The sequence below is a fragment of the Gracilinanus agilis genome, chromosome 5, assembly GCF_016433145.1.
Source record: "Gracilinanus agilis isolate LMUSP501 chromosome 5, AgileGrace, whole genome shotgun sequence".
Lineage (NCBI taxonomy): Eukaryota > Metazoa > Chordata > Mammalia > Didelphimorphia > Didelphidae > Gracilinanus > Gracilinanus agilis.
This window is the reverse complement of record NC_058134.1, coordinates 253,855,768-253,878,974: the sequence shown is the minus strand read 5'-3', so window position 1 is coordinate 253,878,974 and position 23,207 is coordinate 253,855,768. Positions and strand designations below refer to the sequence as shown.

Genomic DNA, 23,207 nt, shown 5'->3' with positions numbered 1-23,207 from the left:
CCTTCCTTCCTTCCTTCCTTCCTTCCTTCCTTCCTTCCTTCCTTCCTTCCTTCCTTCCTTTCTTTCTTCCTTCCTTCCTTCCTCCCTCTTTTTTTTAATTAGCTTGTTTAAACAGGCTGGATTAGCAGGCCTATAACCATACATTGTTTATTCCTTCTTGTCTTTTTCCTTTCTTCTAATTTAAAATTAAAAAAAAAAAACTTGTTCTAACTATTGCATGATCTTATTAAAAACAGACAATGGATTCTGCAAATAATCTCAACATCAGTAACTAGATATATCAAGTGTGTTATATTTTCCATTTCATTGTTTTCTATATTAATTGGCGTTTGTCACATCTTGCACCTTTTGACTATCTTTGTTAATATTATTTATCACAGTGTGTGTTTTTCACAAAATCTAATCAAGCTCTTTTTTAAATAGACAAAACTAAAAGAAAAACCACAGATGAACTTTAAATGAATCAGATCTGCTTTCCTTGGAATTTCTCTAAGTTGAACATAGAACCACCAGATTTGTACCAGACCAACTTATTATTTGATATGTTTTGTAAGAGCATGTTAATAAATATTATCCCAGCCTATTGTTATAGGCTCCAAGAAATTAATTCATGCTGATATCTGCCTGTAGTTTCTAAAACATCATTATTAGCAGCAATAATAATAATAACAAAAACTTTTTATCTTTTTCTGCATTCTTTATTAAAACCATAAGAACTTTTGGAGTCTAGGAAGAAGAGAAAAAAAAGATGGCTTAGGAAAAATCAACATATTAAATTAAACACTCATGAAATGTGAAATTAGGGCAAAAATGTGGGATAATTCTCTCTATTCTCTAATCGTGTGTTTTTAGAAATATCTGAGTGTATTTATTCTGAGTGAAAGGAAAAAGGTAGGGATGGCAAAAGACTATTTGCATGGGACAATATATATTGTACGCTAGTAAATGTTTCCAACAGAAGACATTTATATTAAAAATATTTTAGAGTGTGTTTTTCAATGTGAATATATTAGTTTATTTTAGGGCAGTAATCAGTTTTTTATAGAGTTACATTTGATTGGCTATTCCATAGTATTTTGATGACCTGTGACAAATGAAAAGAGTGTAGAATTGGGTAGAGTTACTGGATCAGCTCATTTTTCCTTGAGAGTGATAAACGCAGCATAAAAAATAATTTAAAGAGCTCATAGTATGACAAAAGTGATAGTAAAGAAAGCTGTCACCACTGTATCTGTAAGATTATGCCTAGTGAAATTGTTGACAGTCGGACCTTACTTGGCTGATCCAGGCTGTCTACAATCTCATGCACTGATTCAATAATTTTTTCATTATGATAAACTTTCCAACTATGTTTCAGATAAAATTTTCACTTTTTAAAGAGCCTTATTTGCCTTTGTGGAAACAAAAGTAATCCCCAAGAGTGTGAAAGCCCCTCTGTTAGACTACAAACTCCTTTAGAGCAGAGAATATGTCCTACTTCACTTGGCATCCCCTCCATGCCTATGCAAAGAGTAATTTCTTAATAGATATTTATTAAATGAATGAGAGACTGTATTTGACATCAATTATTTTAGTAATCGCTTTTAGTGCTCTTTTTACCTCCTTTCAGGGTTCTGCATCTCTCTGATGCTGTATTACACTGTTGTACAGTTACTCACAACACTGAAACATTCACTGCCTTCAAGTTGCCTCTTTCCTAGCAATGCTATCCAGACTGTTTTCTTTCATTTGTTTAATTATAAGCTTTACTCAATGCTCATCTGCATTAAGTTAAAGAAAAGTAAAATACAGAAGTCCATTAATCCAATCCTTTATTTTGCAGGTAAGGAAAATGAGGCTGAAAGAAATTAATTAACTTGCTCAGGGTCAGCTAGCAAGTATTCTGAGGCAAGATTTGAACTCATTTCTTTAACTTTAAGAATTGAAAATTATAGGATTAAATGTCTAACAAAATATTGTATCATCCATGATTTTTATAATTTCTCATTAGACTTTTCTCCATTGATACCAAGTTAGTGAGTTTGTGTATTTTGGTAAGTTCCAGTTGTTTAAACTCCAATCGTTTATGTATGTGATTTCTATATTTGTCACTTACAGCAGAAGCGTAATTGCACGTGTGTCTATCATCTTTCTCTCTAGGGATAAATCGTTGCTAAAAGCTATAAATGTAACTGAAACAACATTGGAATATGCAGATTTGGAAAATAATGTTAAATATAATGCCTACGTCACAGCAAGCACAAGATTTGGTGATGGAAAAATTAAAAGTAACCTCATTAGCTTTAAGACGCCAGAGGGAGGTAAGTTCTCATGGAAATGAGCTAATGAAAAATCTAATTCTATTCAGAAAAAAATGACATATATATCAAATCCTAAAGTAAGATTTTTTAAGTGGCCCCAAAGCCCCCAAACCAACACTGACAAACCTGTATAACACTGAATTATGTTCATATCTACTATATATTTTCCTCTGTCCCTTATTTTTATATTGTATAACCCAATAATTCCTCATCTAATTAGGTCTCCACATGGCATATTACGCCAGCCTTGCTAAAATGTTGCCCTTTGGGTCCTAGGCAATGGCTCTTTATTCAAGGAAACAGTGTTTGATGAGTTTGTTCTATTACTAGTTGTAGGAAATCCCGGTCCTGTTACCCAGAGACGTGATCTGGTTTATATTGAATTCTTTGCTGTATTATTATTATTATGGTGCCCCACCTCCAAGATCTTTAGTTCTGCTGGCCCCCTCCTCCCATAAAAGCTAAAAAGGAGCTTTGTCAAGTTGATTCCTCTCCTTTAGTAGACTTGGTCAAAATGTTTTCCTCATTTTAACATAACCAAAGATTTGAAAAAATGACTTTATTACTCTAGCCATCGATAAATACTGTTTGTGTTTCTCCAGCACCCAGTGATCCACCAAAAGATGTCCATTATGCAAACCTCACTTCCTCATCAATAATTCTTTTCTGGGATCCTCCTTCAAAGCCCAATGGGATTATACAATACTATTCTGTTTATTATCAAAATAATTCAGGTACTTATATGCAGGTAAGACTTTGTTTTTCCCTTAACTCTCTTTGCACTTCTTTAATTTCCATAAGTGATCTCTACTAAAGAGAGCTATTTGAGCTTATCCTTATTAAAAATTTTATTCTTTCACATTTATTCTTGACACAAATTAAATTTGACATTTAGATACACATATCCCCATGTTATTTATCAATTGGAACCAATTTGTCACTTTAGTATATTGATCAAAAATGTTTCCAAAATATCGTATTTGTATTTTTAAATCAACCAAAAATATTTGTTAATATAGTATTTTACAATTAGTTTTTAAAAATCTAAACTGTGTTTCCTACATTAGTTGTAGTTTCTTATTGTCCATGCCAATGTCTTCAGCCCTCAATTTAAATGATTAAAAGTAAGCAGTATATATTCTGTGAAGTGACTGGCTAAGCAAGGTATAAAGATGTCCTTAGAAGCTTCTTAATGTCAACATGGATAACCTTCTTTTTTTGGAATTAATATTTTGCCAATTGTTATTCATCCAGTTTTTATTCATTTAACTTTTATTAATTATTTTTAAGAATGCTTTGAAATATCTGACTACCTCTGGATTGCACAGGGTGGCCATACTAAAAGGTCATAGGATGGATAGATAGCCTCATATTTCTCAAGGTTCCTCTGTCCATTCCCCCCTCTAAGAATAATACTACAAATGCATGCATTATCTATTTTTAATTTTTTAGAATGATAACCCAGAAGTGACACATAGTTTAAACAGTGAATAATTAACTGAGATTGACCCAAACAACTATAAGAGTATATTCAGTTTGGTTTTCTGGCATTATTAGATCATTTTAAAACCCATGATGATATCAAACTTTTTAGAGTTCTAATCTTCATTGTATGCACCCTTCATCAATATTCATTCACATAACTTGTGGCTCAGAATTTTCATTTTGTAGATGGAAAAACTGAGGAGCTAAGTGACTTGATCATACAGGTAATTAATAGTACAGCTGAGAAGTGCTTTCCAGGCATGAGGGTAGCCTTGCCCAAAAAAAAAAAAAAAAAAAAAAAAAAAAAAAACTGAGAAATGGGTCATGGCTTGTCACATTCAAGGAAACAGTAGTTTAGTTTGGCTGGAATATAGAAAGTAGGAAGGGGAAATGATGTGAAATTCTATAAAAATAGGTTACAACCATATTATGGAAGGCTAAGTTTGTAGTTACCCTAAACATACTAAAGAGCCATTGGCAATCTCTGAACAGGCATGTGAAATGATCAGACTTGTCCTTAGGAAAATCATTTCACCAAGAATTTAGATGGACGTGTACCTTATTTATCAATCTCTATCACTCTGTCTACAGAAGAGATGGGCCATATCAGTTCCACCTACTTCACAGAATTATTATCAGCACTTAAAATATAATATAAATATGATAATACTTATTTCATAACATAAAATAAAATATAATTACTTAAAATGTAACCACAAATATTGCACTCTCAGTTTTATGATTATGATTATCTTATTTAATAATTAACAAATTATATTAAGTTTATAGATACAGGAACCAGTACAAATCTGCTCCTTCCTTCCAACTTATACTTTTAGACAGTTGATCGTACCACTTTGCCCTGTGAAGTGACTTTGCCCTGGGTTACATATCTAGCAGGTATCAGAGGCTGTACCAGGTTTCCTAACTCCAAGACTAATCTTTGTCCACTAGGGCTTCTGCCTTTATTTGACTTTATGGTGGGGGGGAAGGAAATATTTTCATGGTTTATCCCAATGTATATGAGGAAATACTGCTTGGTACAGTTCAAAGACTGTTAAATTTGGAATCAGGAGTGCCTTCTGCCAACCCTGCCTCCGGCACCCATCAGAGGCAAATTAAGGTAGACATAGTGACTTGATTGTAAAAAGAAAAGATATAATATTTCCCAGGGCTGTTGTGAGGATCAAATGAGATACTATATATCAAGTACTTCTTAAACCTTAAAACAATAAAATAGGAGTAAATGATATTATTGTACCAAATTTTGTATCGAATATATGATAATTATACAAAGCATGTGATCTTAAATTCCTAAGTCTTTTTTGTTATAAATTCCCAGGATAAAGTATTTAATACTTATGGTGCATTTTAGACTATAATACATTTGATACTATGGATAATTATTTTGAAAAGCATATATATACATATATAATAGATATACTTAAGAACTAAGCCTAAACAATCGAAAACATTTTGTTTCTATTTCAGAATTTTACTCTTCATGACATTGTCAGTTTTTCTGACAATATGACCATATCTGCAGTCATAGAAAATTTGGCAATATTCAGCTACTACATAGTTTGGGTAACAGCAAGTACTTCAATTGGAAATGGGAACAAAACCAGTGACATAATCCAAGTATACACAGATCAAGACAGTATGTAAACTTAGTTATACACTAATATATATTAATTTAAGATATATAACTTTTAAATCTATTTCAATAGCTTTTGTTATCTCTACTAGTTTTTAAGTTTTTTGAATACTTTTTTCAAGTAACAAGTAATCTTATAATTCACTAATTAGAAAAATATTTTAAATACATTTATTGCTGGGAAAATGCTATTCTGTTCATTTTTCATCCTCTGGAAATGCTTTCTAAATGTAGAAATTTTTTCCCCAAAAAACTGGTACTCTGTATCTGATCATTAAATTAATAATATCATTTCCCTCAAGACTAGTTTTCTTGAGAAAAATTATTTTAGTAATTTAAAAATCACATATAAATTATAAATAACATTCTAATGAAGTATATTAATGTACAGAATATGTACATATGTAATCTTGACCTTTTTAGTGTTTGGAGATTCTAGTAGAATTGTCTTAAACTTTATTGGTATTAACTTTTAAAATATTCTTTTTTAATTGATGTTTATAAAATCTTAATTTTTTCTCCATAGCCACTCATCTACTACTTCTACAGTATCCCAGAATGATCATTCTGTACTTAGCCATTTTTCACACCCTTAATTATTTTTTTAGGATTCATCTTTAAGATCCAGTGCCATATTCACAATTAAATATCTTTCTACCTTCCTTACTCATCTAATGCAAGTATTATTATTATTGTTTTTAGCATTATTATGAAATGGTATTGTCCTAAGCCTGCCCTATAAATCAAACTCATCAATATTCATTTTTCAGCCCAGCAATACATATTGTCATCAGAAACCTAGGTAGTACAGATCTTCTTAATTTCCAATAGCTCTCAAAGTGATGAACATAAACTTTTTGAAGCATGGAATAAGATTTGACTAAAATCTTTATATACCTTATTTTTTGAGAAAAATGATTTTAACTGGGTGTTTTGACTTTTGGTAGTTCTATCGTTTTAAGATTTTAAAATAAAAATTAAATATTTGGGGTTTAAAATAAATAGATGGACTTTTTGGTCCAGACCAGTGATTAACTCAGTGTGGGTCCCTCCTACAAAAGCAAGAATAAATCTCTCACAATTTCCATGCTTCTGTTTGATTTATCCTTTTCCTGAATGGTCCTAATGATATGAACTTTTCTTCCATTTCTACCAGGATCAAAGTGGCCTTGTTTATGATCTGCACAACTGTAATTGTCCAATCATTGCAAATTAATCTAATAATTCACCTATTAGATAATTTGCTTCTACTTTTGTGGCTTGTATCATGGTAATATCCTGTTGCCCTCCTCCCCACCCCATGCTTGAGTTGCCATGGAGATGAGACTGAGAAGTACCTATCCCAGAAGTCCAAGTTAAAAATGTTACTAACATCTCTCATCACCATAGCAACTCAAGTGCTACACTGCAAAAAGTACCATTTACCTGGATGGGACCAATACTTTCTAGGAAGAGTGAATCTGCTGACTACAGAGATAAATCTGTCCTTCAAGGCAACTAAAATAGTTGGGAAATGACTTAATGAATTTTGCCTTTTTCCCCCTTTCTCTTTGGTGTAGAAAAGGAAACACAAAGAGATCATTATAATTATAAAGGTATTTGCTACGTATTGTTAAATGGACAAAAAGGAAAGTTAAGCATATTTAAAAATCACCATATTTCAGTCATTCCATCGGTAAGTAACGGTCTAGTTTTCGGCCATGGTGTCGAAAGACCTGTTTGACTAAGTAGTTTGAGATTCCTCACTAATAGGTAGCCAGTTAGGTAATATTTTTGTTTCATTATCACAATATGTGAAAGTAAGAAAAAAATATAAATGATCCCTAATCCTGTGGAGCTCTCCTTCCCCCCCCCCCCCAAACATAGTGCAGAGTAGCAAAATAGAAGAAACAGAAACAAAACTGTTTTTAGAACACAGATGAATTCATTAGACCTCTAAGTATTTGTTCAAAGGACAATGATTGGACAAGAGCAATAATTTGAAAACAATTTCTTATAAAAAATAAGATTTCCTACCTTCAAGAGGCCTCAACTTATTTGGGTTAAATGAACAAGACAATTAGAATGATATATTGTAGCAAGTGTTGTTTTCCAAAATCAGAGTTATAAAAAAAATCAAATATCTAGAAGTATTTAGAAAATATTTAGAAAATATCCACACTATGTGTACTCATTTGTATTTTAATTGCAATAGCTCATGACTCTTATATTTTGCTTGTTATATAATCATAGTACCAGAAGGGACTGTTGAAAACCTGACTTATGAAAGTCTTTCTTCAACTTCAATAAATGTCAGCTGGTTCCCACCATCTCAGCCAAACGGTCTAGTCTTCTACTATGTTTCACTGAGCTTACAAGGAAACCCACGTAGAACAAGACCACCTCTGAAAACTTATGAGAGAAACCTGGTTTTTGACAATCTGAAAAAATACGCTGATTATATATTAAAAGTCACTCCAGCAACAGAAAAGGGATTCTCTGACTTGTACACAGCCCAACTCCACATCAGAACTGAAGAAGATGGTAGGCTTAGGATAATTATTTTGTTTATTAAGGTTCTGTTTTGTTTTAAATCTTTTTATGTTGTTTTCTTAAAGGATAATACTTTTACTTTGTAATTTTATTTTTGCTTCTAAGTATTAGACCTTAAAAAGAATACTAATTTAGTTTTTCTATAGCCTTTATTGTAAGATGCTAGATTCTTTGTTAATAATAAACACTGTTTCCATTTGTTACTAAAGCCCAACTATTTAACCATGATAATTCAACTTCATTTTGTTTTCTATTCTTTTTTTCTTTTATAGTCCCAGACTCTTCACCAGTAATCAACACTTTTCAAAATCTTTCTTCTACCTCAGTTTTTATATCCTGGGATCCCCCAGTACAGCCAAATGGTGCTATAATAAGTTATGATTTAACTTTAGATGGACCAAATGAAAGCTATTCTTTTTCTACCTCTGAAAACTCTGTCATACTGGAAGAGCTCTCACCATTTACATTATATAGCTTTTTTGCTGCTGCAAGAACCATAAAAGGACTTGGTCCTTCTTCTACACTCTTTTTTTACACAGATGAGGCAGGTAAGAGCTCATCATAATGCTTTGTCTCTGCTTTCAGGACCTTTATTCTAGAAACAGAAAGAGCAAAGAAAATTAAAGCATATTTGACAGTCTTTTTGAAACAGGATCACAACTACAGAGCTGCTTTTCTGATCTCCTCTAATAATGAATCAGTGCCAGGACTAAAAGTTGGGTTTTAATCTACTTTGGAAACTCCTGGCTTGCTTTTTGCCAAGACATAAGCAGTTGTGGTATTTGTTTTGTTTCAATCTTTTTCAAATTAAAACACATTTGTGCTATAAATCTCTGTGGATTAATGCCCTGGCCAAAAAAAAATAGAATAAGATTTTTATGTTAAGTCTTTTAAATATAAATGATTTAATGTCTTTTTTCCACAGCCCCATTAGCACCACCCCAGAATTTAACTATAATCAATTGCACTTCTGATTCAGTGTGGCTAACGTGGAACCCAAGTCCTCTTCCAAGTGGTGTTATTAAAGTCTATAATATTAAAATTCATGAGAATGGAACGGATTCCATATTTTATCAGGTAGGCTTATTTTATTTTAGTATATTTGAAATGGCATTTGAGTTTTATGAGGGCATTTTTGTGTTTTATCTAAACTTTGGTTCTCCCTCAGTGCCTAGCACAGTGCTCTGTATATAGTAGGCACATAATAAATGTTTTTAAAGCTAAATTTAAAATATAAAGTGTGGGGGGAACCCTTCTTTGATTCCTTTACTTTCACCAGTCCATTTGTTATTTTCCTCCCTTACCTTAAAAATAAAAAAGGTTTTTGTTATCTAAAATTGAGAAAGGGGAATATGCGTGACTTAATTTCTAGTTGGTATTGACCTAGGCACTGGATAGACTATCATGTAGATTGGTATAATCTTGAATCACTGGGAGGTTTCAGTCTTTTTTAGGAGGTATACCATTTATTTTGTATTTTTAAAAATATATAACATATAATATGAGATATGACAATAATATAATGCCTATGATTTATTACATGTATAATAAAGTATGATAAATATGCTTATTAAAAACCAATTTCTCATATTAGCTATGTCTAAAAATCTCTCATTCCTTTTCCACCTCCCTTGTACCCCTCCTCTCCTCCTTTAGAAGGCAGGAAATATGATATAGGTTGTATGTATATTTTCATATTAATACATATTTCCCTGTTCACCATGTTGTGAAACAAGACCCATAATGTTTATGTTATACTGTCATGAATCATTCGTTTACTTAATTTTTTGCTCACTTGTTTAAAACTACATGTATTCTTAACCTATTTTCTTCGATTACGAGTTGCATGTGGATCTATTTTTTCTGCTTTAAAAGTGGTATGATAACGAATCTGCATTCTATTTCTAAAGTCCTGTAAAGCATTCTAATTGATATTTAGATTTTAAATATTCTCTTTATCTAAACATCAACCCGATTTCAATTCTAAATTTTTTAAAAATTGAGAGCATTATGAAATATGCATGTATTACTGCCAGACAGGGTCCTGAATATATTAAAATGATTACCATTTTTAATTAGGGAAAAAATTCATGCTATTCACATTCATCTTTCCTTAAGAAATATCTCCTTATCTTTTTTTGTAAGAAAAATAAAACACTGGAATGTTTGTTTAATTACATCAAGAGTAGTGAGAACAATCTGTTACAAATATTTTATTCACTTCTGTAGGGCATTACAATTTATTACTGATGACAAATCACTTTAATAACACTATTAGCTTGCAAAGTGAATAGAAATAATCAAAAGGAGTAGTTAAAAGTCTATTATCAGCAACAGGGACTTTCTTTCTGAAATCAAGATATTGCTATAGAATCCGATAGGCTGGGTAGAATTTGAATTCCATTACTCAATAAATGCGGAATCTGTTTCCCAGAAGTGTGAAATTAGATTAATGACACTAAGCCTCTGGCTCTCTATTTTTCCCCCTGTCTAATCTGAATTTTCTTCCATGTCTTTTATATGTGTCTACTTTTACTAAGGTTTTTCTCTCTAAGCTACAGCAAGAAGAATAGGAAATGGATAGCAGAAGGGAGAGAAAGTATTAGGTTTTTAGGGTAGTCATATTGCGACGTAGTACTTCATATAGATGGAATTCCCATATGCTTTAATGCTTATCCAAGCAATGGAAGTGCCTCTGAGTTCTTGAAGGCTATGACAGAAAATCAGAAGCTGCTCGGCATTGAAACAGGAAGTACTGGATTCGAAAATCAGAGGTCTTCAGTTAAAATATGATTTTGGGTGCTTACTAGAATTGGGTCCTCGGTTTCCTCATCCATACAATTTTATGGTTGTACCAAATGCTCTTTAGTCTTGCTCAAAACATAAAAGGGAATACTTAAAATATAGGTTTGGCCAACGATTCGTCTGTGATCTGAAGGCCAGATGAACTAAATAGGAAGGGACTTGTCACCGAAGGCATCTTGACTACCAGATGCTGATTTTTTTTTTAAATGTAGGATAATTTCGAATGTTTCCTTTTTTTTCCTTAAATGGCTTTAAGTCTTTCACCCTTCTAATTTTACAGTGACAGTGATGGAGTGGTAGGAAAAGGAGCCCACAATGCTAAGAATCACCGAATTCTTTGAACTCTCCCTAAATATGATGGGTCTAAAAATAAAATTGAACCGTAGGTTATCTTAACATTTAACTGCTGTCCAGTGACCAGTGAGGTAATGAATGCTGGAGAGACTTATTGACATTGCTGCTATAAATATAGCTAGAAGATACAAAGACATTGCAGATAAAGGAAAAGACCTCCAGGTGAATAAAATAACTTAACTATGCACACAGTCAGCATTGCAAGGAATACTTGGACATTTTGGTTTTTGTGGCTCATAAGGAGTACAAGCATTCAGACAGACCACTATGAAGATAATGAACTTTGCTGGTAGGTGGTACAATGGATAGGGTGCTGGACCTGCAGTCAGGAAAATCCGAGTTCAAATCTGACCTCAGGAACTTACTAGTTGGGTGACTCTTAGCAAGTAACTTAATCTCTGATTATCTCAGTTTTCTCATCAGCTAAATGGGGATTACAAAATGAGATGATACTTGGAAAGTGCTTTGCCAGCTTTAAAGTGCTGTGTAAATTCTAGCTATTATTTGTGCAGAAGATCCAGAGGAAGAGAAATTCCAGCGAGAACCTGGTAGAATAAGCCAGCCAGGTGGCACAATGGATAGCGTCCCAGGCCTGGACTTAAATGTGGCCTCAGACATTTCCTCAGGTGGGCATGTCACCTAACCCTGATTGTTAAGCTCTTGCCCTCCTATCTGAGAGTTGATACCAAGACCAAAAATAAAAATTTAAAAAGAAAAAACGAACTTGGCGAGATCTTCTAGAATAAGTCAATATGTACTGCAATTTTCACTCATTCAATCTAAGCCTTCAGTTTGAAGGTAGATACAGTAAAGTAAAAATTATATTGGAAAATACAAAATGATATAAAAAATAAATGAATCCAGAGGTTAAATGTTCATTCATCAGAAGCCTCGTGCCTGTCTATGATGGAGATTTTCTTAAAAGTAGAATTATAAGGTTTGAATAGAATGAGTAATGAACAGTGTAGAGAGAAGGGGAGGAAGAAATAGAAAGATAGAGACAGTGAGACAAAGAGCAACAGTGAAACAGGATCAGATGGAGGCAGTGACACAGAGATGAAAGAAAGACTGTTATAGAGAGACAGAGAAAGAGAGACAGACCAACAGAGAGACAAAGGAACTGAGGCAGAGAGAGACAGATACGCAGAGAGATGGAGACAGAGAGACAGAGAGATGAGAGAGAGAGAGACAGAGAGAGACGGAGACAGAAACGGAGAGATACAGACAGATAGACACACACACACAGACAGACACAGAGATACACAGAGAGAGAGACAGAGACAGAGACAGAGAGAGACAGAGAGAGACAGAGACAGAGAGAGACAGAGAAAGACAGAGACAGAGACAGAGAGAGATAGAGACAGACAGACAGATACACAGAGAAAAAGACACAGAGAGAAACAGAAAGAAACACAGAGAGACAGATAGAGAGACAGACCGAGATACTGAGACAGAGAGAGAGAGAGAGAGAGAGAGAGAGAGAGAGAGAGAGAGAGAGAGAGAGAATCAGAGAGATGAGAAAGAGACAGAGAAACATAGACAGAGACAGAGAGAGAGGGGAGAGAGATGGGAGAGAGAAGAGAGAGAGAGAAGAGAGAGAAAGAGAGGAGAGAATGAGAGACAGAGAGAGAGGAAAGAAAGAGGCAGAGAGAGAGAGAGAGGGAGGGAGAGAGGAAGAGAGAGAGAATGCATAATGCATGCATGATATTTTACCAACCGGTTCCAGATGTAACAATCATTTTATTTCATCAGCAGCCATCTGTGAATTCACATTATTACATCTTTAAAGCAAAGGTCAAAAATCAAAATCAAATTATAAGAAAAGATGAAACTCCAAATTACTGACATTTATATAATACTTTAAGGTTTACAAGATATTTTCGTCACAAAACCCAAGTACAGGTTTTATTGTCCCAATTTTAAAGACAAAGAAACATCCAGAAAAGAATATCTGTTTCATCTATAAAATGAAGGAGTGGAGGGGTAAGCTAGGTGGCTCACTGGATTAAAAACTAGGCCTAGAGATTCTGGGTTCAAAATTGCTTCAACACTTCAACAACAACTAGCTGTGTGAACCCTAATCACTTAGTCCCCTTTGCTTAACCCTTATGCTCTTCTGCCTTGGAATCAATCAATTTGCCAATCAAATGGGCAAAAAGAGACATAGCAATTATAGGTTCAGATGACTTATACGTGTGTGGGCATTGCTAGTGGCTCCAAGTACACAGGTGTGGGGTGAAAGAAGTGTTTCTGGGTAAAGAACATGTGGGAAAAAAGATATTAGAGAAGGAAGCAGCAAGGGCCCCTAAGGAGCTAAACTCAAGGAGGGCAGCTAGACCTGACCATATTTATGTAAAAGAAGAAAACTGTGCTGGAGGTGGCTCAATATTGAAAAAAAACCCTCCTGAAACAATTTTTAATATACCTTATATGAGGAGATTCCAAAAGAACCCATAGCAAGTGGCTGTGGCCTCACTCTTCCAAAGCAAATCTGGCTCCATCCCCCTGTCCCTCAGAGTTCTAGGGAGACCCTGAGAGATCTGGGAGTGGCTTTTCTAATACTATTGACTAGAATCCTGACTATTGCTATTTGTGTTCCTCTAAGGATTGGCTGATATATATTTCATAATCTGATCTCCAGAGGGAAAATGTACTCAAGATAAACATTTAAATTTAATCTCAATGGTTAACATTTTCTCCATCACTTTCTTCGGCCTAGACCAGTGATTCCCAAAGTGGGCGCCACCACCCCCTGGTAGGTGCTGCAGTGATCTAGGGGAGCGGTGATGGCCACAGGTGCATTGATCTTTCCTATTAATTGCTATTAAAATTATAAAAACTAATTTCCAGGGGGCTAAGTAATATTTTTTTCTGGAAAGGGGGTGGTAGGCCAAAGAAGTTTGGGAACCACTGGCTTAGACAATCAAGAAGAATAAGAAAAACTCAAGCCTTTCCCCTAACATTTGCTGATTTCAGAGACAGAAAGGCTCACCTTGAAAATTTAACCATCCTCTGGGCAACTGCCTTCAGCATATCTTTGGGCCCCCACCCCCAATTACTAAGTGGCTGTGACTAGCAGCTCAAATTCCTTTTTCTTTAAACCCTTACCTTCCATCTTAGAATCAATACTGTGTATTGGTTCCAAGGTAGAAGAGCAGTAAGGGCTAGGCAGTTGTTTGCCCAGGATCACACAGATAGGCAGTACCTGAGGCCAGAACCTCCCATCTCTAGGTTTGCTCTCAATCCACTGAGCTACCTAGATGTCCTCCTATTCAATTCCTTTTAATCACTTAGTGTCAATGAGCACTTGTTGTTATTCAGTCAATTTAGATTCTGTGACACTATTGGGAGTTTTCTTGGCAGAAATAATGGAGCAGTTTGCCATTTTCTTCTCCAGCTACTTTTACAGATGAGGAAACTGAGGCAAACAGGTTTAAGTGATTTGCCCAAGGTCAGCTAGTAAGTATCTGAAGCCATATTTGAATACAGGGAAATGAGTCTTCCTGACTTCAAGCCCAACACTGTATCCACTGCACCTATTAGTTAGCTTTTACAGAAGCATATTTACNACCTGAGGCCAGAACCTCCCATCTCTAGGTTTGCTCTCAATCCACTGAGCTACCTAGATGTCCTCCTATTCAATTCCTTTTAATCACTTAGTGTCAATGAGCACTTGTTGTTATTCAGTCAATTTAGATTCTGTGACACTATTGGGAGTTTTCTTGGCAGAAATAATGGAGCAGTTTGCCATTTTCTTCTCCAGCTACTTTTACAGATGAGGAAACTGAGGCAAACAGGTTTAAGTGATTTGCCCAAGGTCAGCTAGTAAGTATCTGAAGCCATATTTGAATACAGGGAAATGAGTCTTCCTGACTTCAAGCCCAACACTGTATCCACTGCACCTATTAGTTAGCTTTTACAGAGGCATATTTACTATATGTATATATAAAATATAAATATATATTTATTATATATCCTATGTATTTAGCTTATATATCTTATATATTATATATAAATATGTATATAAACAAATATAAAAAACAAATAAATAAATAAATAGATGGAGTGAAATAAATTTAATATTATAACCTTCCCAACCTGAATGGGAGGTGGGGGATGTCTATCTCTTTTCAGTCTCTAGATAGAGTGGGTTCAGTTTTAGCTTAATCACTGCATTATGTTGTTCTGACCAAGTTCATTTCCAGATGCCCATGAATGACAGATAAGTCCTTGACTCAGCCACCATTGGACTGTATCCCAATGATCACTACTCCCTCTTTGGGATGCAATGCTGAGCTGGCTACCAAACCTAATTGCTAGAATGCCAGAATGTTGAAACATTCAGAGAACCATTTTCCTTAATCTTTCAAAAGTCATAAGGTCAGTCTCCAAGCCCTTCATTTAAAACTGAGATGAACAAACACAGAGGCAAATGATCAAAGTCTGTGTCATGGGGCCATGTTGGTCGCAGGGTGAAGAAGATCCAAAGATTCTCTTCTTACCCATTGTTTCTCCAAAGTTTCTTTCTGCAAAAGATTAAACCAAGAGATAGCAATGAAGGGCACGATTGAGGCTGTCCAAGGCTTCTTCAAAGCCTCTCCATTCCTGGTTCCACAATTACAAACAACTAAAACTCCAATCAAATGGATAATCGTCAATAGTCAATGAACATGAAGCCCCTGCTGTGTTCTAGGCACTGTATGAAGTGCTGGGGGTCCCAAAAAGAGAAAGAAAAAAAAAAAGACAATTCTTGTTCCCAAAGAGTTTACAATCAAGTGGCAGGAGACAACACATAAAGGAAAATATATGGGAATGGAGGTGCCAGAGGGCACCCAGCAAGGCGAGGGTGAGGCAGGAAGCATGGAAAATGGGGAGTTAGCTGGAAAGTTTGGGGCCTTCTAATGGGGAAGGCTTTGGAGGGAGTTTATTGCTCTGTCATCCAAACTTCCAATCAGAAGGGTGAGGCATTTGAGGGTGCTGAGAAGATGTTGAAGGCTTCCTTTCAATGGTGAGGTTTGAATATTCCTGTTCAGGGATGATATTATGCTAGTTGTATCAAGTCCTAGGATCTGATCAGAAAAGTTACAGTTAGTTAAAAGAGCAAGAACTAGCCATAACAATGGAAAAAAATACTGATCCCCTGAATTATGACATAGGTGTCAACAGTCAGCCAGCCCAATGAGTTAGTATGTTTCTCTTGTTAGTTGTTATTTAGTTGTGTCTGACTCTTCTTGACCCTGTATAGGGCTTTCTTGACAAAGATACAAGAATGGTTTGCCATTTCAAACTTCAGTGGATTAAAGCAAACAGAGGTTAAGTGACTTGCCCAGTCACTCAGCTAGAGAGTGCCTGAGACTGGAAGGAAGATTCCAGGATCAACGCTTTATCCATTGAGCTACCTAGTTACCTCCAATATTATTCTTAGTCACTGCAAAAGGGAAATAAACTGTGTTCACAAATAAACAGGGAAAAGATACCGGGCTTTTTCACATTTCAGAAATTTTGTGGGGCTTTTATTGGCTCTAAGACTTTAATGGTCCATCTTTGTAACATCAGTATTGTCATGGTGGGCTGCCCCTCCAGTTGATCACATTGAATGAGGGCATCCACATTAAATGAAACCACAGATGCAGTACAGTATTGACTCTCTTGGGATAAGATCAGTAATCATCATATCCACCATTTGTTTACTACATCTTTCAGCTAATCAAGGTCATAAAGTAATATAGACACACCGGGAACATTAAGTACTTGTTGACTGGACTGCCATGATGGTAATCTTCCAGGACTTAAATATCTTCTTCTACCCTTTAATTCACATACTAACCATGACTTCCAATCCCTCCACCCCTCAGGACTCTCCCTGGCTATCAGGTGGTGGCACAAAGATAGAGGGTTGGGATTGAAGACAGGAAGGCAAAATTTTAAACTATGCCTTAGATATTTCCTAGTTATGTGATCCTGGAAAGTCACTTAAATTCTCTCATTTCAATTCCTCAGGTACAAAATCAGAAGTTGTATTTATTACCCTCTACAATTCCTTCAAGCTCTTTTTAAAAAATTTACCTTCTGTCTTAGTATGGATTCTAAGATAGAAGAGTGTCAAGGGCTAGGCAAATGAGATGAAATGACTTATCCTTTATGGCTTTAAATATGAAATCTATGAAAAATAGTGTAACACATTGGATAGGATTTATTTATTTTTTTTTAATGCTCATCTTCCATTTTAGAATCAATACTGTATATTAGTTCCAAGGCAGAAGAACAGTAAGGACTAGGCAAAGGGGGTTAATGACTTGCCCAGAGTCACACAACTACAAAGTGTCTGAACCAGATTTGAATCTAGGACTTCCAGTCTCTTGGCCTATCCCTTTATCCACTGAGCCACCTAGCTTCCCCATCTCATTTACTTTCAAAAGTACATGTAGGTAGCCAAGACAAATTAACTGATGAAGGTCTCAGACAGAAAGACTTATGATCTGTTTGGAGAACAGAAATGTTACTAACCAATTACAACTTGAGAAATAATTCAGTTACCAGTTCTACTAGGAGTTTCTTCACAAACACTTTATCCTGTTATTTTGTTTGTATTATTCAGTTCTTCCTGAACTGAATTTCTGAATGCTGAATTTCACATGCAGTGATTCAATCAGCTCCTGCGAGGAGGATAACTTCCCTCAGAACCCATTCCTTATCGGAGAAACAACAGTCAGTGAACAGAGATAGGCAAATAATCAGATCAATGAACAGGTCAACTTAGCTTTATTTTTTAAAACAAACTTTCATAGTCTGGAACCCTTAGTGATCAAATTGAGCTTTGTATCATTCTCTCCCCATGAGTCCCTTGCACTTATGTACTATCACAACTTACACTTTGCTAAACTCAACTCCAGACTCCAGATTATTTCCACTCTCCACCTCTCCCTTTCCTATTCCAATAAAAAGCTGGAGAAATCAGGTTAAATGCTGATTGAAAGTACTAAAATTTGTTTTCTAATCTCAATTGGGCCGTTACTGCAGCAAGGCAATCCTTCTGCTCCTTAAGTGATTCCATTTCCCACTTCCTATAGAAACTGTTCCAGATCCTCTATTTTCTCTTCAAACACACACAAATACACACACACACACAAGCTATATATATATATATATACACACACACACACACATCACACACATATATATATAATAAATAGGAAATATTTAACAGAGGGAAGACACTGGATTAAAAGGGTTAGGGAAGGTCTTCTGTATGGGAGATTTTAATCAGACTTAGAGGAAGTTAGAGAGAGGTCAGTAGTCAGGAGGGTGGGAGGGGAAGGAGAGTCTTCTGGGTATAGGAAACAAAGAGAGAAAATGGTCTCTTTATACATTACTCCTATCCATATAGTTCAGCCATGGTGACTGGTTTATTAAATCTTACTCACGAAGTTCCATTTCCAGTCCCTCATGCCTGGAGTTCTCTCCTTTTGTGCCTCTGTCTGTTGGAATGTCTGGTTTCCTTCAAGAATCAGCTCAAGAGCTTCCTTCTTTAGAGAGCCATTCATCAGCACCCTAGCTGCTTTTGATTTTCCATACAAGATTACTTCTACTTGCCTTTTAGATGTCTTGGATATACTAATATGGGTGTAGCTATCCTAGAAGAATTTTGAGGATTGAAAGTCCGAGTGCTTTCCTGTGATGTATCTTCTATTTCCTGATGATTGTGGGAGGCTAATGAAGTTCATTACTTCCTCTACTCCCCAAAGAGAGAAACATTTTGACTGGGAAGATGGTAGAGAACAATAAGAAAATGGGACCCTAGCCAAATTTTCTGGCTTTTTCCCTGATGAGGTTGAGTAGTCACATTCTCTTTGATGGCTTGGGGAGGAACATTGGAATCCAGGACGTGGTAGTATGGAGAAGGGACAATTCAGAACCTGTTAGCATCCTCTTTGCAGTAAGCATCAGTGTCTGTGGTGAGACTAGCTTGGTGATACCCTTCTGTAGGAGGGTAGAATACTGCTTCCTTCACCTACTTCCTACTTTTACTTGTTCCCAGGGAAACAAACTGCATTGTTTCACTTCTTGCCTCTAACTACTGAAAAGGGGCTTGGACTATTTCGAGGTATTATCTCTTTATGTAATAACTTTGAACTCTTGTGACATTTTATGATTTTCTTAAAACTGGAGAATTTTATTATAATTTGTCAGTTCTACTTATTCAAATGCATGTAGGCAGTTTTGGAATGAAGGGAGAAAGGCCAGAAGGAAGGTGCTCCAAATTATTGAAGGTGTGAATAACAAAGTAGGATTTCATCAATACAAATGGGCTGGAGGTTGAGAGAGTAATTCATTTTACAGGAATGAGAATTTGTTTCTTTAACAAAGAAAAAAAAACATATCTAGCAAACTACTAAAAAATGATACATATGATCTCAGGGATTCTAGTTTTCTCCTTATCCAATATTAAAATCAGTTTCTATTTTAATTTCTTTATTATTTCACCTTATTTTTGTTGTTTAGTCATGTTTCAGTCATGTCCAACTTTTTATGACTTCATTTGGAATTTTCTTGGCAAAGATAATGGAGTAGTTTGCCATTTGCTTCTTCAGGTCATTTTATGGATGAGAAAACTGAGGCAAATAGGATCAACTGATTTGCCAAGCATCATAAAGTTAGTAAATGTCCGAGACCAGATTTTAACTCAAGAAGATGAGTCTTCCTGAGTCCAGGCCTGGCACTCTATCCATTGTGTCACCTAGCTGTCCTTGGGATTACTACTAAAATAATGCTATTATTTTAATCAATGACTCTTTTATTCCAAATAAAAATGCCTCATACTTCTTTCTCTGTTTTGAAAGTAGAGATTATAACAAATAGTTTTAAAGAAAGAAGGGCTGAAGTGTTTCCTTGATATTCATTATTTTTCCATCACTTCTTTTTAGATTTGGAGTTAGGAGAGCTAGATTTGAATCCTGGTTCTGTTAATTACTACCTGTGTTGCACTGTGCAAGTTATTTAACTTCTCTGGCCTCAATTTCTCATCTGTAAAACGAGGTGGTTTAACTAAATGGCTTCTTATATCCCTTTGAGCCCTTAGCTTATAATCCTTTGATCCTTTCATTGATTTTTATTTTTTTAATTTGTAAATTACTTTTTTCAATTATATGGAAACAATTTTTGACGTTTTATGATATTTTGCAATTAATTTTCTCTCTCCCTACCCCCACTTTCTCAAGTCAGTAAATTAGTGTGATATAGTTTATAAGAACACCATCATGAAATATACATTTCCTTACTTTTGCATGTTGTGACTGAAGACATATATCATATGTATAATAAAAAATGTATAAAGGAAATAAAGTGAAAGATGTCATGCTTTGATCTGTGATCAGATTCCAAAAGTTCTTTCTTTGGTTTTGATTAGCATTTTTTTCTCATGAAACCTTTGGGGTTATTTTATAATGCTGTCTTGCTGATAATAGTTTAGTGCATCATAGTGGACCATAGTACATTGCTTCTATTGCCATATACAGTGTTTTCCTGGTTCTGCTCACTTCACTTTGCATCAGTTCATATAAGTCCAGGTTTTTCTGAATTTATCTTGTTCATCATTTCATATAGTACAATAGTTTTCTATTACAATCATATACCACAGCTTGTTCAGGCATTCCCTATTAGATGGAATCCCTTCAGTTTCCAATTCTTTGCCACTACAAAAAGACCTACTAAGAATATTTCTTTGTACAAACAGATCTTTTTCTAGTCATATTGAGGAGTCAAAGAGTATGTATAATTTTATATCCCTTTGGATGTGATTCCATATTACTATCCAGGATCATTTCTACCAATAGAGCATTAATGTCTAATTTTTCCACAACCTCTCCAACATTTATTATCACTTTCCTTTTTTGTATTATTAGTCATTTTAATAGGTGTGAGGTGTTATCTCAGAGTTGCTTTAATTTGTATTTCTCTAATCAATATTCATTTGGATCATTTCCTCATATGACTACAGATAGTTTTAATTTTTTTATCTGAGAACTTATTGTTCATATCCTTTAACCATTTATCATTTGAGAAATGCTTTGTATTCTTATTAGTTTGGTTCATTTCAGTTCTCTATATAATTAAGAAATGAGGCCTTTGTCAGAGACAGTTGCTATAAATTTCCCCCCACAAATTGTTTTTTTCTCTTCTAATTTTGGCCTCATTTGTTTTGTTTAAACAGAAGCTTTTTAATTTAATATAATCAAAATTATCCACTTCAATTTTTGAAATGTTCCCTCTGTCTTGTTTGGTCACAAATTTTTTTCCTTATCCATAAGTCAGACAGGTAAACTTTTCTTGCTTCTCATAATTTGTTTATTGTATTCCCCTTTATTTCTAGATTAAGTATCTATTTTGACTTTATTTTGGTGTCTGGTGTGAGATGTTGGTTTATGCCTAATTTCTGCCATATTGTTTTCCAGTTTTCTCAATAGTTTTTTTTTCAAATAATGAGTTCTTTCCCCAATAACTTGGATATTTGGGTTTATCAAACATTAAGTTACTATGACTATTAACTACTGTGAGTTGATTTGTTAACATATCTCGCTGATCCACTACTTTTAGTCAGTACTAGATTATTTTGATGATTACCACTTTATAGTGTGGTTTGAGATCTGGTATGGGTAGACCTCCTTCCTTCAAATTTTTTTTTCATTAATTCCTTTGAATTCTTAACCTTTTCTTCTTCCAGATGAATTTTGGTAATTTTTTCCTAGTTGCAGGAACTATTTAGTTTTAATTTAGTTAGGACTATCATTTTTATTATATTGGCTCAGCCTATCCATGAGTAATTAATATTTTTTCCAATTATTTAGGGTTGACTTTATTTATGCGAAAAGTGTTTTGCAATTGTGTTCATATAGTAATTGTTTTTTTTTTTAAATAAGTAAACTCCAGGGGGCAGCTGAATGGCTCAGTGGATTGAGAGCCAGGCCTAGAGACAGGAGGTGCTAGGTTCAAATCTGGCCTCAGACACTTCCTATCTGTGTGACCCTGGGAAAGTCACTTAACCCCTATTGCCTAGCCCTGTAACAAATAAAATTAATATAGAAAGATATATATAAAAGATATTAGGCTTTAAAAAATTTAAAAAATGAGTAAACTCCTGGGTATTTTACTCAGTATTGTTTGTAGCTATTTAAGTGACTCTTTCATTGACTTTTAAATTTATTCTTTTACCTTTTTAATTTCCTTTATTTATAGCCCTATGAATCTTCTTTCTTTCATCAACATCATATTTTCAACTTTCTTTTTTCTCTCCCATATTTTAGTTTCTTTTAATTATCTATTGTTTCCTTTTATTTTGTTCCTCCTATTCTATCCAAAATTTCGTTTCAGCATTTTTTTTACCAAAATTTTTCAAATTTTTCAAGTTTTTTCAAGTTTTCAGGTTCCATTTATATGAAGCAAAATATTTCCAGAAACAGCCCAGCTCTCATTTTCATCTAAATCAATTAATTTTGACTCATTGATACAAAGGACTTACCAAAGATCAGGATTACCAAATACTCTACTTTTTCTGATGTATAGAAAGTCTTTGCTTAATTGGCTAAACATTTTTGTTCAGAATAAGTATTGGAAATATTTAACTGCCATTCCTTTAGGCCACAGTTTTCTCACTTTCATCTGTATCATTGATTTTCTGACTAATGCCTTTTCTTTCATTCTGCATTCTTGAAAATTTTGGGCTGGGTCCCCTAGGAGGAGGGTGCTCTGTACCCTAAAGTAAAGGATCCAGCTTTTTATCTGAATCTCCATAGATCTTTACACCCCATTCAAGAGCTTTAGGAAAAGTCATTTAAAATTAGATTTGAATCAGGGGCAAGTCACTTGACCCCAATTGCCTACCCTTACCACTCTTCTGCCTTGGAGCCAATACACAGTATTGACTCCAAGATGGAAGGTAAGGGTTTTAAAAAAAAAAAAAGTAGAGAGTTGAGAGGTAATCAGTGTACTCTGCAAATTAAGTAGAACACAGAAGTTTATCTCCTTTGCACAAAAGAAATGTTTAATGTAGAAGATTTAGAAACACATAATGAAAGACA

At 34.7% G+C, this 23,207-nt stretch overlaps 1 protein-coding gene across 1 annotated transcript in view; it reads left to right on the top strand.

The window, feature by feature from the left end:
• Nucleotides 1-23,207, top strand: part of PTPRQ (protein tyrosine phosphatase receptor type Q) — a 354,830-nt gene that overhangs the window by 173,329 nt on the left and 158,294 nt on the right. The window contains exons 37-42 of the mRNA XM_044679179.1: nt 2,140-2,300; nt 2,903-3,048; nt 5,277-5,445; nt 7,675-7,965; nt 8,247-8,522; nt 8,900-9,051. Coding sequence (XP_044535114.1) covers nt 2,140-2,300; nt 2,903-3,048; nt 5,277-5,445; nt 7,675-7,965; nt 8,247-8,522; nt 8,900-9,051 — 1,195 coding nt within the window. The remainder of the gene's footprint in view (nt 1-2,139; nt 2,301-2,902; nt 3,049-5,276; nt 5,446-7,674; nt 7,966-8,246; nt 8,523-8,899; nt 9,052-23,207) is intronic.